This window comes from Pongo abelii, chromosome 1, assembly GCF_028885655.2.
Source record: "Pongo abelii isolate AG06213 chromosome 1, NHGRI_mPonAbe1-v2.0_pri, whole genome shotgun sequence".
Classification (NCBI taxonomy): Eukaryota; Metazoa; Chordata; class Mammalia; order Primates; family Hominidae; genus Pongo; species Pongo abelii.
The window spans coordinates 82,395,060-82,414,723 of NC_071985.2; the positions used below are offsets into that span (position 1 = coordinate 82,395,060).

General features: G+C 44.4%; 1 protein-coding gene across 2 annotated transcripts in view; it reads right to left on the bottom strand.

Annotated features, from left to right (window-relative positions):
- MPZL1 (myelin protein zero like 1) overlaps positions 1-19,174 on the bottom strand; it is a 70,292-nt gene extending 51,118 nt beyond the window's left edge. For both annotated transcript variants that reach the window (XM_024249305.3, XM_002809830.5), the window contains exon 1: positions 17,775-19,174. In XM_024249305.3, coding sequence (XP_024105073.1) covers positions 17,775-17,865 — 91 coding nt within the window. In that variant the 5' untranslated portion in view covers positions 17,866-19,174. The remainder of the gene's footprint in view (positions 1-17,774) is intronic.
- Positions 19,175-19,664: the final 490 nt, after the last annotated feature.

Below are 19,664 nucleotides of genomic sequence, written 5' to 3' on the forward strand. Positions count from 1 at the left end.
GTTTAATTGGCTCATGGTTCTGCAGGCTGTACAGGAAGCATGATGCTTGCATTTGCTCGGCTTCTGGGGAGGCCTCAGGAAACTTACAATCATGGCAGAAGGTGAATGGGGAGCAGGCATGTCTTACATGGCATGAGCAGGAGCAAGAGAGAGAAGAGGGATGTGCTACATACTTTTCAACAACCAGATCTCACAATAACTCACTCACTCACTATTACAAGAACAGCACCAAGAGTATGCTGCTAAATCATTCATGAGAAATCCCCGCCTCCAAGATCCAATCACCTCCCACCAGGCCCCACCTCCAACACTGGGGATTACAATTCAAAATGAGATTTGGGCGGGGACACAGATCCAAACCATATCAATATATTTCCAGCTATAAATAGTAGGAAAAATACAAAGCACAGCAATGGAGATCAGTAAATAATGGGGTTAGTAGTTACATGGACATCTTATTTGTATCACTATGTTGTTAGCAGACATGAGTATTTGTTGTGTTCATGTTCATTTCTGTGCATTCTGACTCAAGTCCAAGGTTCTTTCAATTTAACAGTAGCATACTAAACATCTTGAAATCTGGTAGAGACCTGATTATTTAGTTAAAACAAAAAAGGTAATGAATTTTAAAACAATAAATCTTGGCCAGGCGTGGTGGCTCACTCCTATAATCCTAGCACTTTGGGAGGCTGAGGCGGGCAGATCACGAGGTCAGGAGATTGAGACCACCCTAGCTAACACTGTGAAACCTCGTCTCTAAAAAAATACAAAAAATTAGCCGGACACGGTGGCGGGTGCCTGTAGTCCCAGTTACTCTGGAGGCTGAGGCAGGAGAATGGCATGAACCCGGGAGGCGGAGCTTGCAGCGAGCCGAGATTGCGCCACTGCACTCCAGCCTGGGTGAGAGCAAGACTCTGTCTCAAAAAAAACAAAAAAAACAAAAAAAACCCAAAAAAAAACAACAAAAAAAACACACACAAGAAATCTCAGTCCTCCCCCTCCCCCTCCCCCTTCGGTCTCCCTCTGTTACCGAGGCTGGACTGTACTGCCCTGATCTCAGCTTGCTGCAACCTCCCTGCCTCAGGCTCCCGTGATTCTCCTGCCTCGGCCTGCCGAGTGCCTGGGATTGCAGGCAGGCGCCGCCACGCCTGACTGGTTTTTGTATTTTTGGTGGAGACGGGGTTTCGCCATGTTGACCGGGCTGGTCTCCAGCTCCTGACCTCGAGTGATCTGCCCGCCTCAGCCTCCCGAGGTGCTGGGATTGCAGACGGAGTCTCGCTCACTCAATGCTCAATGTTGCCCAGGCTGGAGTGCAGTGGCGTGATCTCGGCTCGCTACAACCTCCACCTCCCAGCTGCCTGCCTTGGCCTCCCAAAGTGCTAAGATTACAGCCTCTGCCCGGCCGCCACCCCGTCTAGGAAGAAGTGAGGAGCGTCTCTGCCTGGCCGCCCATCGTCTGGGATGTGAGGAGCGCCTCTGCCTGGCTGCCCCGTCTGGGAAGTGAGGAGCGCCTCTGCCTGGCCGCTGTGCAGTCTTCCAAGTATGAAGTGACAGCCTTTCTGCAGGTGTACCCAACAGCTCCGAAGAGACAGCGACCATCGAGAATGGGCCATGATGACGATGGCGGTTTTGTCGAAAAGAAAAGGGGGAAATGTGAGGAAAAGAAAGAGAGATCAGATTGTTACTGTGTCTGTGTAGAAAGAAGTAGACATAGGAGACTCCATTTAGTTCTGTACTAAGAAAAATTCTTCTGCCTTGGGATGCTGTTAATCTATAACCTTACCCCCAACCCTGAGCTCTCTGAAACATGTGCTGTGTCAACTCAGGGTTAAATGGATTAAGAGCGGTGCAAGATGTGCTTTGTTAAACAGACGCTTGAAGGCAGCATGCTCGTTAAGAGTCATCACCACTCCCTAATCTCAAGTACCCAGGGACACAAACAGTGCGGAAGGCCAAAGGCCGCAGGGTCCTCTGCCTAGGAAAACCAGAGACCTTTGTTCACGTGTTTCTCTGCTGACCTTCTCTCCGCTATTATCCTATGACCCTGCCACATCCCCCTCTCTGAGAAACACCCAAGAATGATCAATAAATACTTAAAAAAAAAAAAAAAGAAATCTCAGTACTCAATGGATGATATTGGTTCTCTGTAGAGATAATCTACTCTAAATGACAGGCTCTCCATCCAGGAAATCTCTTTAAAATCCAGAAAAAGTCCAATCAATGTTTCTAGGCCATATCCTCATATCTAAAGTGTCATTGTCAGCACACTGCATCACTGCCCAGTGAAGAGGTGATGTAACTAATCCAATGCACCTGTCAGTTATATTCCTACTGTGAAGAAAGGGGTGTTTTAGGCTATGATAGCTTGATGGCCAGAGCCATTGAGGTCATTCAATAAACATCTACTGGGCTTATCCCATATTCCCTGGGCAATCTTGTTAGAACAATCTATCTCAGCACAGGGAGAAAATGTACTAACAACTCAATCTGCTTAAATATACTAGCCCCCCAGCGTTTATAAAGTTAAACTGTAAGTTTAACTGATGTTACAATCTTATTGAACACCACCCCTCAACTCCTTCCTGATCTTGGCCCAGTTCTCTCCCCAGCCTCATCCTGGCCCTGAGCCACATCATTATCAAATCCAGTGTCTAGAGTACAAAGTTGAGGACTGATTACTACCCTGCTCTTAAGATCTTAAGTTCTGGGAGGTTCTGCTTCCTTATTTTCACTCTCTGCTCTGATGTTTCTAATTTCCACTTGGGTACAGTTCAACAGTTCATCTAATATATACTAAACATTTTCTATGTTCCAGGCATTATGTTAAGCATTGGAGACCCAAAGGTATATAAGACACATAGTTCCTGTATTTGGGGAGACAATCATATAAAAACATAATTTTAGATAAAGAGATAGAGGAAGCTTAGAGGCAAAGTGCTTGGCCTTGAGATTACATCTGAGATGAGAAAGCTAAATAGGAGTTAGCCAGGTAAATACAGGACAAGGGTAATCAGAAGAGTGAAAATATCATACGCAAATTCAAGGAGACATAAAACAGCCGTATGATGCAGAAATGTTGCAAAAAATCAATAAAGCACAAGGAAGGGGATGGCAGACCTAAGTACATCCCAGAGATAATGGGGAGAGATGGAGAATCTTAGCAGAAGAGTGGTACAATTAAATTTGCCCGAGAGAGATCCCTCTGGCAACAGTTGGGAGGGCAGACCTGAAGGGAAGATGACTAGCATTAGAGAGACCATCTAGGAGTCTCGAGCCTCTTGCAGTAACATGAACTTAAAATGATTGGCATTTGTCCTGGGACAATGGAAAGGAGGGAGTGGGTTCAAAATTAAAAGGTAAACACTGGCAGAGATCTGATTAAATCCAGGGAGGTGAGGTGAGGAAAGAGAAGGATTCTAGGATGAAGACCAAATTTTTGGCTTGGCTGACTTGAGGGAAAGACAAATAGGACAGCAGCAAGCAATAACAATAGCGAGTGGCGTGCCGGAGGAAGCACAGTTTGAAGAGGACAGACATATGGAGTTGAGTTCTGAGCATACAGAGTTTGAGGTGCCTCTGGACATTCAAATGGGTATGTCCAGTGGTATGTAATGGTCAGTTGGTAAGATTCTGCAGTTCAGAGCATTGGGGATATATTTGGGAGTCACCATTTATTCAACAAATATGTATTGAATGCCTATAGCCACCACATATTCACTGTCAACAAACAAAAATGGATGAAATTACCAAAGATAAGCTTGCAGTGAGACTAGCAAAGGGGTGAGAGCAGAACCTGCCTAAGGAAAATCAACATTGGGGCACAGGCAGAGGATGAACACTTGAAGAAGACAGGGAAGAGAGATGAGAACCAGGAGTAATGTCACAAAGGCAAAGGAAATGAGATCAAAGTGGTCAACAATGTTAAGGAAAGCAAAAAGGTCTGGAAAGAAAGTTTTGGTAATATCAGATGGCCTTTATCAAAGTGTCAAATAGTGAGAGGAGGAGGAAGTCAGATAGCACCAAGTTGAGATGTGAAGAGAAAGTGCTAAAATAGAGACAACAAAGAATAGAACTGTTTACGATCATAGGAAACCACAATTTGAGATCTCCACTATGGCTTATCTTTTAAAATTCATTAGTTATTTCTGTGAAGCTGTTTTCTGATAAGATTAATATTACAATTGGGGGACTCTGAGTAAAGCAGATTACCCTCCGTTATAATGTAGGTGTGCCTTATCCAATCAGTTGAAGGTCTTAACAATAACAAAGACTGACCATCCCTGAAAAAGAAGGAATTCTGCCAGCAGACCGCCTTTGGACTTGAATTGCTACTTTTCCCTAGGTCTCCAGCCTGCCAGCCTACCCTGCAGATTTTGGACTTACCAAGCCTCCACAATCATATGAGCAAATTCCTATCTCTCTATCTATGCCAGCAAGATATAGATAGGTTATCTATCTATGTTTATATAAAGAAAAAGAGAGTGCGCACACACACACACGCACATCTTGCTGGTTCTGTTTCTCTGGAGAACGCTAATTTTGGTTTTGAGAGTGGCTCTAAAGGAGCAGAATCTTAAGGATGAGTTCTCTGAATTGATTCTAGGGTTTCAGGACTTGGCTCTCTAACTGGATTAAAGGACACTAATGACTGTTTCCAGTAGTAAAGAGTGCACCTATGGGTATGATGTGGCAATGGAGATATGCAAAATGTCACCATTGGGTACTTTTAATCAAACACGTATAAGAATAAGGTTCTGGGTGACCACATATACTAGACCTTTAAACATTTTTGTCAAACTAATGAGTATAATGAGATTTGTTGGTTACTCCTAATGACAATGGACAAAGTGAGAAAAGAAATGGATGAGCTCAGGGATTCAAATTCCCAGCTTGAGCACTACACATCTGAACAGAAAACTTTATGTCTGAAAGATACCCTTATCTCTGTTAGCCACAGAGCTGAGATTGCTGAAAATCAAATCCAGAATCTTATTCTGCAAATGACTCAACTACAGCACAAACTGAATTCCCAACCTCTGCAGGGTGTCTACTACTAAAGTGAGGGCATTGATTGGGAAGGAAAGGGATCCTGAATATTGGAATGGAGAAATGTGGGAACTCCCTTACGGAGCTGGAAACATTGAATCCCTAAATTCTTATGAGTCTTCTTAGCCAGTGGAAGCAGCCATTCACCCACATCTGAGGAAATTAAACCTGCTGTGCCTGAGGAAACTTTAATGGCCTCCCCTGAGGCAGCTGCATTGCAAGACACTGCTGATTCTCCTCAGGACCTACCCCCAACGCCTCTCTTTGCTTCTAGATCTATAACTAGACTTAAGTCTCAGGAGGCTCCTAAAGGTGAGGTACAAAATGTGAACCATGAAGGTGCACATATTCTAAAAAAACTATTTGATTTTTCTAATTTATATAAACAGAAATCTGGGGAATATGTGTGGGAATGGATATTAAGGGTATGGGATCACAGTGGAGGGAACGTCAAGTTGGGTTAGGCCAAATTTACTGATATGGGCCCACTAATCAGAGAGTCTGCATTTAATATTGCGCAACTCAGGGTGTTAGAAAGGGCTCTAACAGTTTGGTTTGCTGGCTGAAACATGGACCAAAATGTGGCCCTCAGTAAATGAACTTGAAATGCCAGGCCTGCCTCGGCTTACTATGGAGGAAGGCATTCAAAGGCCTAGGGAGACTGGAGTGTTACAGTGGGTTTATCTTTTCTTTTTTTTTTTTTTGAGACGGAGTCTCGCTCTGTCACCCAGGCTGGAGCACAGTGGCGCGATCGTGGCTCATTGCAAGCTCCGCCTCCCAGGTTCGCGCCATTCTCCTGCCGCAGCCTCCTGAGTAGCTGGGACTACAGGCGCCCGCCACCACGCCTAGATAATTTTTTGTATTTTTAGTAGAGACGGGATTTCACCATGTTAGCCAGGATGGTCTCGATCTCCTGACCTCGTGATCCATCCGCCTCGGCCTCCCAAAGTGCTGGGATTACAGGCATGAGCCACCACACCCGGCCTACAGTGGGTTTATCTTTTAAGATCTACTTACTCACCTGTGAGTGTCCAGAGGACATATCTTTTTTTTTTTTTTTTTTTAAACAGGGTCTTGCTCTGTTGCAGGCTAGAGTGCAGTGGCTCAATCATAGCTCACTGCAGCCTTGAACTCTTGGGCTCAAACAATCTTCCTGCCTCAGCCTTTCAGGTAGCTAGGACTACAGGCTCACGCCACTAAGCCTGGCTAATTTTTTTTTTTTTTTTTTGACAGAGTCTCACTCTGTCACCCAGGGTGGAGTGCAGTGGCACAGTCTCAGCTCACTGCAACCTCACCTCCTGGATTCAAGCGATTCTTGTGCCTCAGCCTCCTGAGTAGCTGGGATTACAGGCACGCATCATCACGCCCAGCTAATTTTTGTATTTTTGGTAGAGATGGGGTTTTGCCATGTTGACCAGCCTGGTCTCGAACTCCTGACCTCAAGTAATCCAACCATCTCAACCTCCCAAAGTACTGGGATTACAGGCATAAGCCACCATGCCCAGCCAGAGGACACACCTTTCACCACATGACTGTGAAAAGTAGATCTGTGAGGGGAGTCCCAGCATTTTAAAAGAACTTTGTGACACTCTTATCTATAGCCTAGAACTTACAGTGGGAACTGCTGTCACTAAATTGGGACACGTAAATGCAGTGGGAATAATTGGATCATGGGATGACAGGGACCAAGTGGCAGCACTGAACTGATAAAAGCAAGGTAGGCATGATTACCATGATGGACAGCAGAGTCAATGCACAGCTGGAAGTCTGACTCTCACAGATCTATGGCATTGATCGGTTAGTCACGGTATTCCTACAAGTGAAATAGATACGAAACCTACTAAATTCTTACTTGATCTAGATAAACAGAAAAGTTCTAGGTCAAGTGAACAAAAGTCTAATGTGAATCATAAAAACAGAAAGTCAGGACCCTTCAATCAATTCCCAAACTTGTGCCAGTACACAGATTTAGAATTCCTTGAATAAAAGACAGGCTGAGTCCAAAGTAGCATAAATTTCTAAAGGAGTTTCAATGAAAGCTCTTAAGTGGAAAGCACACTAGCTTTATGGACCAAAACATTTAAAGAACTAAAATGACTTTGGGAGGCCAAGGCAGGCGGGTCACCTGAGGTCAGGAGTTCGAGACCAGCCTGGTCAACATGGCGAAACCCCATCTCTACAAAAATTAGCCAGGTATGGCAGTGCATGCCTGTAATCCCAGCTACTCAGGAGGCTGTGGCAAGAGAATTGCTTGAACCCAGGAAGCAGAGATTGTGATGAGCCGAGGTCGCACCACTGCACTCTAACCCGGGCAACAGAGCTAGACTCATCTTAAAAAAAGAACTAAAATGAGCTGGGTTTGGTGGCACACACCTATAGTCCCAGGTACTTGGAGACTGAGACAAGGAGGATCACTTGAGCCCAAAAGTTTGAGGCTACAGGGAACTTTGATCATACTTGTGAATTGCCAGCCACTGCACTCCAGCCTGATCATCATAGTAAGACCACATTTCTAAAAATGAAAAAATAAATAACTAAACTGTATTTTGTAGTTTTTTGTTTGTTTTTGTTTTTGGGACAGGGTCTCCCTCTGTTGCCCGGCCTGGAGTGCAGTGGCGTAAACATGGCTTACTTCAGCCTCCACTCCTAAGCAATCTTCCCAAAGATGCGGTTTCGCCATGTTGCCCAGGCAATATTTTGTAGTTCTTAGTACTTACAAGAGTAGAAGGAAATTTCTGAGATAAGATATTGTACAAGCCAACAAGCTAATCGAAAATTCTTAAGGCCAGGTGTATTTCAGAATTCAGAATTTTTCAGATTTTAAAAAATTAATACAATACCTATACTATATATTATGTAGTAGTCCCAAGAGAGTATAGGGCAGCATCCCACAATCAAACACATTAATATCTCTGCAGTGAAAAATACAATTAGTCATACCAAACAGGATCACAGTTGTAAACAGTATCTTACTACTTCAGGTTGAATTTTGCAGCCGAAGAATTTGTATCAAACTTAGGAAAAAACTTAATTTTCAAAGTTTTTGTGGCTTTGCAGTTACAGATAAAAAACTGTGGACCTATAACTTGTTTTTTGGTTTATTTTTACTTTGTAGAGATGGGGTCTTGCTATTTTGCCCCAGCCAGTCTTGAACTCCTGGCCTCAAGTGATCCTCCTGCCTCCTTAGCATTTTCTGATCCCTTTTTTTTTTTTTTTGAGACACAGTTTTAGGCTGGGCGCGGTGGCTCACGCCTGTAATCCCAGCACTTTGGGAGGCCGAGGCGGGTGAATCACGAGGTCAGGAGATCGAGACCATCCTGGCCAACATGGTGAAACACTGTCTCTACCGAAAAAATACAAAAAATTAGCCGGGTGTGGTGGCGGCCGCCTGTAGTCCCAGCTACATCGGAGGCTGAGGCAGGAGAATGGCGTGAACCCAGGAGGCGGAGCTTGCAGTGAGCCGAGATCACGCCACTGCACTCCAGCCTGGGCGACAGAGCGAGACTCCATCTCAAAAAAAAAAATAAAAAAATTAAAAAAAGAGACACAGTTTTACTCTGTCGCCCAGGCAGAAGTGCAGTAGCAGAATCTTGGCTTACTGCAACCTCTGTCCCCCAGGTTCAAGCGATTCTCATGCCTCAGCCTCCCGAATAGCTGGAATAACATGTGTGTGCCACCATATCCAACTAATTTTTTCCATTATTAGTAGAGATGGGGTTTCATCATGTTTGCCAGGCTGGCTTCAAACTCCTGACCTCAAATGATCCGTCCGCCTCAGCCTCCCAAAATGCTGGGATTACAGGCGCGAGCCACGGCACCCGGCCCATTTTCTGGTCTTAAATCCATATTATTCAACCTGATTACAAATTAGCATCACCTCTGTTCATTATTAATCCATTCACCAATTTCATTAGTGTGCAAGGTTCAGCAAGCCTCACTGCAGTTCTTCTAAATTTGCAGTCACTGAAGAAAAAAAAAAAGAATTAAATTCCTAATAGCTGAAAATGATCAAGACTCAAAGTTCCCAAGAGTTAACAGACAAGTGCTAGACCTCCGACTTGTGGCAGACAACATGGCTACAGAACCTCTGTCAATGGGGCAGAGGAGCCAAGAAGAGGTACAAGTGAGGAGTCTCTGGTTTGGATGCCTGGGCCTGTTTGGACATTCTGTAAGGCAAGCATGCCAGGAGTCTAATGGCAAAAGGACCTGCACAGCCTCCAGAGAAGAACTCATCTCAAAGGAAGAAAGTCAAGGCTTAGTGGCTTCTTCCACATGTAATGTCTAATGAGGGGCAAGGAACCATTCTGAGCCCAGTATGGTATCACTCAGTATAATGGATTCATGCTTGTGCTCTCGATAGTGGGAGAGGTATGAGTGAGAAGAACCTACAAGAACCACATCAGCTGACATGGTGGCTCATACCTGTAATCCCAACTCTTTGGGAGGCTGTGGCAAGTGGATCACCTGAGGTCAGGAGTTCAAGACCAGCCTGGCCAACATGGTGAAACCCTGTCTCTACTAAAAATACAAAAATTAGCCAGGTATAGTGGCAGGCACCTGTAATCCCAGCTATTAGGAAGGTTGAGGTGGGAGAATCGCTTGAACCAGGGAGGTGGAGACTGCACTGAGTGGAGATCGTGCCACTGCACTCCAGTCTGGGCCATATCGAAAGACTCTGTCTCAAAAAAAAAAAGAAAGAAAGAAAAAGAAAAAAAAAAAGAACAACATCATTAAAAATCCCCGAGGAGCATTTAGAGTATTGGGTGGCACAAACAGATTCTGCATGATTGGTGAGGATGGCTTCAACACGGCAGCTTTATTTCTCTTTGACAGAGTCAGCAGCATCAAGGCATGAGGGATCTTGGCACAAACATAACCCCAAAGAAGAAGAAATCTGGATGCCCCAGGACAGCTAAAAAGCCACTCTGTAAACACTTAAGACATTCCAGAATCTTCCCCAAAATGTTTAGAGACTTTGAAGAAAAAATTCTATAATATAGCAGGGTGGTTGCAAACATGTGCTTTGGAATTTGAGTCTCAACTCTACCATATATTAGCTGTGTGATCTTAAGACAAGTTACACAATCTCTCTGAAACTTACTCTTCTTATCTATAAAATTAATAAAAATAATTACTGCACAGAGCTGTGAGGGGTATATAAGTAAATCGTTTAGCAGAGGCGTGGCACATAGTAAGCACTCAATAAATGAGAGCAGAGCAGAAGATATAACATGAACCTAGTTCTATGCCCTAAGTTCTAAGGGCTAAGAAACAGAAAAGGGAGAGGGAGAAGTTAAAACATCTCCCTAACTGCTCACTCACTCTCTTTCTCTGCTCTTTTCAGACATCTAGGATATTTCAAATATTTGCATTTTACCACATTTCTTTTAGGAACCTGAGTCCTCTATCTATGCTTCCTAATTCTCAGCAACACCCTTTGGAAGAAGGTATATAGCAATGATAACCTGGACTTGACTAGAGAATAACTATTAGACACTGTCTGGCCACAGGGTCACTAGGTTCTGATTGAAGCTAAGCTGACAATATAACACCTTATAACTTTTCATCTTTTCAAGTTTACCAAGTGTTATCTGGAAGAAGCACATGATTATGTTAAATGTATATAACTCCACATTGTAAACTTAATGTTTGGAGAGAAAAGAACACATTTCTTAATTTTAATAACAGCATCTTTTTTTTTTCTTTTGAGACAGGGTGTCTCACTCTATCACCCAGGCTGGAGTGCAATGACATGATCTCAGCTCACTGCAACCTCTGCCTCCCAGGCTCAAGCGATTCTCATGCCTCAGCCTCCCGAGTGGCTGGGATTATAGGTGTGCACCACCACACCCAGCTAATTTTTTTTTTTATTTTCAGTAAAGATGGGGGTTTTATCATGTTGTCCAGGCTGGTCCTGTACTCCTTAGCTCAGGCAATCCGCCCGCCTCAGCCTCTCAAAGTGCTGGGATTATAGGCATGAGTCACCACGCCCGGCCGATAACAGCATCTTTTAAAATGCACATAATAAACTCCCCAGATCCCAAAGTAGAATATCAGGGTCCCAGTATAAAAAAATCTTCATTGCAAGTTCATCAAGGTCTGTTCAGTTGGTTGCAGCATGCTCCTAACAAAACGTTAAATCATGGATTTCATTCTATGGGGCAATCTTATCTGCAATACACAGGATAGGCAAAGACATACTGCATTTCTAACTCCAATCAATTAAACCTAAGTACTGGATTCAATGTATCACTGTTGCTAAAAAATTACTCAAGCTCTATGTTCTAACAATAAGATCAAAGGTGTCATAAGGTATCACAGTTTCTAGAGACTCTGAGTTTAGAAGAAGAAACCTACTGAAGGAGGATTTATCAATGAAATCATCTTGGATAAAGGCCTAATGGGATCAAGAAAAAATTATAAGTGAATAAAAAATTACAGTAGCCATATGCATTGAAAAAGACAATGAATAGGTTGGGCACGGTGGCTCATGCCTGTAATCCTAGCATTTTGGGAGGCCGAGGCGGGTGGATCACCTGAGGTCAGGACTTCGAGACCAGCCTGGCCAATATGGTGAAACCCCATCTCTACTAAAAATACAAAAAAAAAAAAGAAAGAAAGAAAGAAAAAAAATTGGGGCAGGGCACGGTGGCTCATGCCTGTAATCCCAGCACTTTGGGTGGATCACCTGAGGTCAGGAGTCGGAGACCAGCCTGCCCGACATGGCAAAATTCCATCTCTACTAAAAATACAAAAAAATTAGCCAGGCCTGGTGGCAGGCACCTGTAATCCCAGCTACTCGGCAGGCTGAGGCAGAAGAATCGCTTGAACCTGGGAGGTAGAGGCTGCAATGAGCTGAGATCGCACCACTGCACTCCAGCCTGGGCAACAGGAGCGAAACTCTGCCTCAGAAAAAAAAAAAAAAAAATTAGTTGGGCGTGGTGGCTCATGCCTGTAATCCCAGTTACTTGGGAGGCTGAGGCAGGAGAATCACTTGAACCTGGGAGACAGAGGTTGCTGTGAGCCGAGATTGCACCACTGCATTCCAGCCTGGGCGACAAAACGAGACTCTGTCTCAAAAAAAAAAAAAAAGAAAAAGAAAAAGAAAGAAAAAAGATAACGAATAAACAAAGGGGTTTAAAGGCAAAGATATAAAGATCCCAGGAGACAACCACAATTTATCAATTTATGCACTATGGTGAACGGAGCCAACTGACCTCTGCTTTCTTACGGCAGCAAAAATTCCAAAGACTTTTGTCTGGACTCTAGGGCACTGCTAATGTCAAACGACTTAGCAAAGTAAGAGTGGAAAAGGAAAAAAGGAATATCATTCAAGACACATGAAGGCTTAATATCACCAGCCTTAGGGGTCAAGTCTCAGAGCCATATGACACTTGAGATCTCAGGAGATGCTTCTAGTTCTTCTAATAATTATACTGTCTTCGATGGGGCTAAAGACTAATCTATAATAAATTATATGCCAAAGCTTACCATTTTACTCTCCCTTTTAAAATGACATCTGTGGTCTTAGAGAGCAAGATTAAAAATCTTTCCAAGGTTGAGGTACACATGAGATGCATGTCTTACACAAATAATTCAAATTCTCAGATAAAAGATATAACTCAAAAACAGTCAGGCTCCAGTTAGAATGCTCTAATCATCCAGGAGAGACGTGACTGTGGCTGTACTATATTAGCTCCAGTGTGGATGCAAAGTGGATGGTGAGAAATATTTAGTAGGTAGACCAGCATCTACTGGATAGAGGGGAAACAGCAATATTTCTGAAAAGCGATGTTTTTCCCAATTAAACCACATTTTTAAAACTCAGTGGGAAAGATCAATCTTTAAAGAAATCCTACAACATATCCCTTATAAGTTTTAAAAATATTTTGTAATACAAATAAGATGTTCCATTTTTCAAAAATTTGCTGCAAATTTACATATTAGATCAATCATATTTTCTTAAAAGTTGTGACTGTTGGGAATTTAATCTGTCCTTTGGTATTATTTATTTGAGTAGATGTTTCCTGTCTGTCACTTCTCACTAGCATCTAGGCTCCCTGCTGCATCCTATACATAAACAGTGCCTTGTGTCCAGTAGGTGTTCATTTATGTTGAATAAGTAAATAAATTAGACTTAATGAAAACACAAACTTGCATTTTATGTTCTTTTGCACATAGCTGTCTTTCACTTAATATTTATCTTTTTCTTTCGGCAGCATCCAAGCCTAGTGGATATCCTGGAGTTGGAGTAAAAATATATATATATTTTATAGGACTAAGTTTCTATTTTACTATCCTGACTAGTAAATAAGTAAAAGGCCAAGGGAACTGATAATGAGAAATAAGCAATGCATGAAATCACACTTGGGAAAAATATTCTTCTTGCATAAACACATATTGAGGACCTACTATACCATGCTAAATCATAACTACATATTGCAAACTCTTAACAAACTGTTGTCAAGACATGCCTATGCCTCACTGCCATTTAACAAATATTTTTAGCATTTACCATATCCACTATGTTAAGCACTAGGAATACTTCTATAAACAAGACAGATGATTTGTCTGTCCTAGATTCCGATGAAGGAAAAAAAGAGAAGAAAAACCATATAGAAATTACAATAAGGAAGTAAATGGCAAACCAGCAAATAGTAACAGGTAAGTACCCTCGAATAAGGTGGTCAGAGAGGCCTCTCTAAAGAAGTGAAACTTAGAGCCTCCTGTAATGAAAAGGAGCCAGCCCTGGGCAACATCAGAACAGCTGGTTCAAAGGCCGGGAGGTGGGAATGAGTGTCACAGAGCAGAAAGATGGCAGTGTGGCTTGAATATAGTGAGAAAGGGGTGGTGGGTGGTACAAGTTGAGGTCATAGAGGTAGGCAGAAACCAGATCACAAAGAGCTTTTTAGGCCATGGGAAGTTTAGATTTCATTCCAAGTGCAATGGGAAGCCATTAAGGATTTTAAAAAAGAAGGCAACATGATCTGATTTGCATTTTAACAAAATCATTCTTGCAGTTTTGTGAAGAATGGATTAAAAAGAACCAAGATGAGTACTGGGCGTGGTGGCTCATGCCTGTAATCCCAGCACTTTGGGAGGCTGAGGCAGGCCGGTCACTTGAGGTCAGGAGTTCTAGACCTGGCAAACATGGTGAAACCCTGTCTCTACTAAAAATAAAAAAATCAGCCAGATGTGGTGGCTCACGCCTGTAATCCCAGCACTTTGGGAGGCCAAGGCGGGTGGATCACGAGGTCAGGAGTTGGAGACCAGCCTGGCCAACATAGTGAAACCCAGTTTCTACTAAAAAATACAAAAATTAGCTGGGCATGGTGGCACGCGCCTGTAGTCCCAGCTACTCGGGAGGCTGAGGCAGGAGAATTGCTTGAACCAGGGAGGTGGAGGTTGTGATGAGCCGAGATCACGCTACTGCACTCCAGCCTGGGCAACAGTGCGAGACTCCATCCCCCCAAAAATAAATAAATAAAATAAATTTAAAAATAAATAGAAAAATCAAAAATTAGCCAGGCATGGTGGTCCATGCCTGTAGTCCCAGCTACTTGGGATGCTGAGGCACAAGAAGAATCACTTGAATCTGGGAGATAGAGGTTGCAGTGAGCGGAGATTGTGCCACTGCATTCCAGCCTGGGCGAGACAGAGCAAGACTCCAGAGGAGGAAAAAGAGGAAGAGCAGCTGGGAGGCTATCACAGTAATATAGGCAAGAAATTATGGTGACTTTGACTAAAAGGCTAGGAGTGGATGTAGAAAAAACATCAATTCTAGATGCATTTTAAGGACGGGAGAACTGATTGGATGTGAAGGACAGGGAAGAATCAAGCATGGACCCTAGGTTTCTGGCCTGCACAATTAGATGTATGGAGGTTCCATTTACTGACATGGATGGTACAAATTCCTGAGATTTAGTTCTCATATACTGTGTGCTCATTTCAATTGCCAAATTCAGTGAATTCTTATCACATTTAATCTCTCTTCATCTGACAATGCTGAAATACCAAACTCTCCTGGTTTTTCTCTTACTCACAGAGACTCTTTCTCAGGTTTCATATACCCAAGAACTCTGTCTTTGGCTCTCTGCTATGTTCTTCAGTGCATTTTCCCTGGATGACCTCATCCAAACAATCCAAGCTTTAACTATTAGCCACATAACTCTCTAAATCTCCATTTCCAACCAGAACTTTCTCCTCACCTCCAGAACTGTCTATCCTATTGTTTTCTGCCCATCTCCATTTGAATGTCTTACCCGCATCTCAAACTCAACATATTCAAAAGTATCTCCATCATCTTCTTCCCCCAAGACTCCTATTTCCCCATCTGTGAAAAGGCCAAAAATATGCCCAGCTTCCCAAGGCCAAAACCTATGATCATTTTATCCACCTCCTCTTTCAAGCCTGCATCAATGTTTCCAAGCTCTATCAAACGTACTTTCTAAGTGGCGCATGAACATGTGTTCTCTCTTCATAGCCCAATGCTTGAATTCAGATCTTCATCATCCTCCCCGGGATTATTACAATAGTCCTCTGCCTTCTCTGGCTTCAGCCTCGCCCCACTCTAACCCATCCTTCACATCTCAATAGACAGAGAAATCCTCATTGGATTAAGTGTGGCAGGGAAGGCCCTTTGTAAGTTGGTGCCCTTGGCAGGCTCTCCTGCCTCAACTCCCACCATCCCCCTTATATACAGTCCAACCTCCCACTATACTGAACTACCAACAGGTTCATTCATAACTCTGTATGTACTTCTGCCCCTCCCCCATGCCTACCCAGTTTAAACTCCCTTCCTCCAGTAGCCTGAACTACAGTCTGAGATAATGACCCTCCTTCAAGCTCCTACAGTACATCTTTACCAATGTGCTTCTGACCCTACACAGTGGCACACACCTGTAGCCCCAGCTGCTTGGGAGGAAAAGGCAGAGGAATCACTGGAGCCCAGGAGTTTCAGTTCCAGAGCAGCCTGGGCAACACAGTGAGACCCAACCTCCCACCTTTTAAGTGTTAAGCACTTAAAAGGTGCTTAGTAAATGTTTGCTGAGTAACTGTCTTGATAAAACTTTAGAAGCTATCCTGCAAAAGATGAACTCTTATGTGCAGTATCTATGACCAGAAAAAAGGTGATTTGGCAAGAATTTTAGATTCAATGATTTTCTAAACTGAACCAATAACATCAGCTGCTGATTTTTACATATCAACATTCATCTTCATTACTGAAGAATTACGACCAAGTTGTATGGGGCTATTACTCTAGTGATCTTTTCACTACTATGTAGTTTTGCACTCCTCCTACGTTTAACAACCTGATTTTAATTAAGATCACCCTAACTGCTTTGTCCTCCATAGCAACGTCTGACCTGTCATGCATAACAATTCTGTCTGAAGCATATATTTCTGATAAACCTTAATTTTAGGCTATTTTCTACTTGTTTGATTAAACACAAATACCACCACCAATAAACACACTTTTAACCTTTTTTTCTAAGACAAAATACAGAATGGATTGTGTCTTATACAAAGTGTGTCATCATCTGTCAACCCCTGGAGGGTAGGGAGACTTTTACACTTACGCTTTACAACCCCTGGAATCACTGTTTAAGTGGAACAGTTGGTGATCCAACAGAACTTCACCTAGTTTCCCTGATCCAAGGATTATATTAAGAACTTTCCCATGAAGAAAGAAATTACTGAGTAAACTCTGGTATTCAGATACTGTGATGCAACTGACATTTTGAAAACAAAGGGAATGAAAAAAATCTACGTGGTTTCTTAGCAGCTGGCCCTCTTTATAACTATTATTTAACTAAATTCGGAGACAGCAACAAGTACTTTGCTTTGAACAACAACACAGAAAAGTCCTGTGGCAGATACCACTTCAGATGTCCATAAAACAACTCATCCAATTCCCATAAATTGAGCCCGAGGTTTACCTTAAGCTTGAGTCACAATATTTGGTAAGAAAAAGGAGCTTTTTTTTTCCTTTAGGAAAATTATGCTTTTTAATGTTCTATGTCTTGTCAAATTATGGTGGCTACGTCTGGAATTATGATGGATTTGACCAAATTCTTTTAAGCCAGGCCATCTCACTGGTATTCCAAGCTCTTTGCATTCTAACCTAGAAGTAACAATATTTTTTTACTGGCATTTTGCAGACCACGGAAATGAGACTCTTTTATTACGGACACTTAAAACTGAATGAGAGCATGGGAAAGGGAACTTACAAGTACAACAAAACCCTGGCTTAACAGGAAACAAAACAACAAAGGCCCTACAAATGAAAAACCTGCAACCTTCCGCCACCTCCCAAAGGTGGAGAACGCCAGAACCCTAGTTCCTGAGTCAGAATCCGGGAGGGCCCAGACGATCCAGAGTCACCATGAGGAGAGGGCAGGGGGCGCCGCGAGGGCTCACCGGAGCCGCCCGCCGGGCCAGCTCCCCTGGACCGCCCCCAGGAAGGAGCAAGGTAGAGCACTCTCCCCTCCTCCTCTGCACTCGAGGATCCAGGAAGGAGAAGAAAGACGCTCTGCGCCTTCCCGGCTAGTCGCGGGGGCCCGCGTTCCCCATGGGCTGGGTCCCCTCAGCCCCAGAGAGCGCAGGCCGCGCCCCCTCCCCACCTCGGCTCTCAGCGCGCCCGCCTGGCCTGCGACCGCCGCGAGGGGCGTGTGCCGGGCCCGGGAGCCCCACTCCCCGGCCCCAGCCCTGGTCCTGGCATCACTTACAGAGCCCAAGCGCCGCCGCCAGCACCGACCACAGCCAGCGCCGGCTGTCTGGGGCTGCAATCACCGCCCCGGCTTCGGCGGGCGCTGCCATCGTCCAGCCGCTGCAGTCGCCGCCGCCGCGCCCCTGAGCCCGGGTCCCCGCTGAGGTTGGCTCGGCTTGAGGAAGAGGCTTCTGATCTCTCCGCCACCCGCGGGTGGCACCTCCACGCCGCGCTCCTCACTCCGGCCCCAGCCGCGGTTCTCCAGCTCTGCACCCAAGCCTCAACCCCGCTCCGGCCCTCGCTGTCCGCTCATTGGCCTTCCCGCACCCTTTTAAGAACGCGATTGGAGACACAGGCTGTCCATCACCCGTCCGCCGGGAAGGCCCCACCTCCTCGGTCCCACCCAGGCGCCTTGGCCCCGCGCGGAGGCCGGGTCTGCAGCGGTCCCAGGGCTAGCCGAGCCTTCCGCCTGCCTGCGTGGCTGTCCGCCTGCGGGCCCCGCCAGCCAGCGTCTCCTCTGCCTTTCTCAGGGTTCAGTCCCATGGTCCTCTTCATTGTCTCTCCTCGCCACGGGTCTTTGCTGGGTACTAACCTCGCCTCCGTTTCAGCTCTTCTTGTTCTCTGCCGGCCTCACCTAACGAAAAAGAAGCAATTCATTTACCTTAAAAAGAAAGAAAAGACAGAAAGAAAAATAGTGAGGCGTTCAATTGATGGGGGAGGGACTTCTGATTCAGTCGTCCAGGTGGAACACGTTCCCCGTGCCCTGTCCCCAAGGCCTGTCCTTTGCGTGGACTAGATAATGTATGTGTTGCAATTTGCGAAATCTACTAGTTTAAAAAGAAGTCTCCATCTTGCCCTAACCTCCTCTTAGGAACCTCCCTCCTGGCTGCAGAAGGATGGGAATCTGGAACTCTTTCCTACTACCTGGAAAACAAATGAAAATGCTTTTTGATTGTTTTGCTTTTGCATGTCAGTGTTCCTGTCTGTGTCCGTGAAAAATAGAATGCAGAAGTTCCCGACACTGATTCTGAAGTGCCCTGCAGAAGTTCCCGACACTGATTGCTGGCCCTGCTCAACTTGGTTGCCTTGGCCCAGAACAGTCTGCCACCCTACGGGTTGTCCAATCATAAGGAAGGATACTTATGAAAATGGCTTACAAAAGGGAAAAATGGAGGGACAGGGGCACAAGAAAGATGAGTGTGAAGGAGGAAAAGGGAAGATTCAGGTGGGAGGCTGATACGAGGAGGAAGGGAAGCAAGCTTTAGACAATTAGGACAAGAGCAGGGGAAGAGTATGGTGAGAACCCAAAATGCAACCTCTCACTTCAGGGTTTTGTCTAAGGTCAGTCTTAACAATGCCATTCCTGATATCTGTGCTGTTTTAGCTAACATTGTAGTACAGCAAAATCATAAGAACATTAGTGAGAAAAAAACTTAAAAAAAAAAATACCAGAACCACTTTGCCCTGTTTCTGTCAGCAGATCCTTTTGAAGTCGTATCTCAAATGCCATAGGTTGGAAAAGATACCAATGCATTAATTGAACCTTGGATGTAGAACACCTGGGCTTTACTCTCAGGAAGCACATCATCTACTAGTGTACACAAACAAGTACTCAATTACATTTGTAAAAATGAGGGCCGGGTGCGGCGGCTCACACTTGTAATCACAGCACTTCGGGAGGCCGAGGCGGGCAGATCACGAGGTCAGGAGTTCGAGACCAGCCTGGCTAAAGTAGTGAAACCCCGTCTCTACTAAAAGATACAAAAAAATTAGCCGGGCATGGTGGCGCGTGACTGTACCCAGCTACTCAGGTGGCTGAGGCAGGAGAATCGCTTGAACTGAGAGAAGAGAGACAGAACCTCTCATATTGTTTTATACTGTTTTATACTGAGAAAAGGAAAGAGAAGCG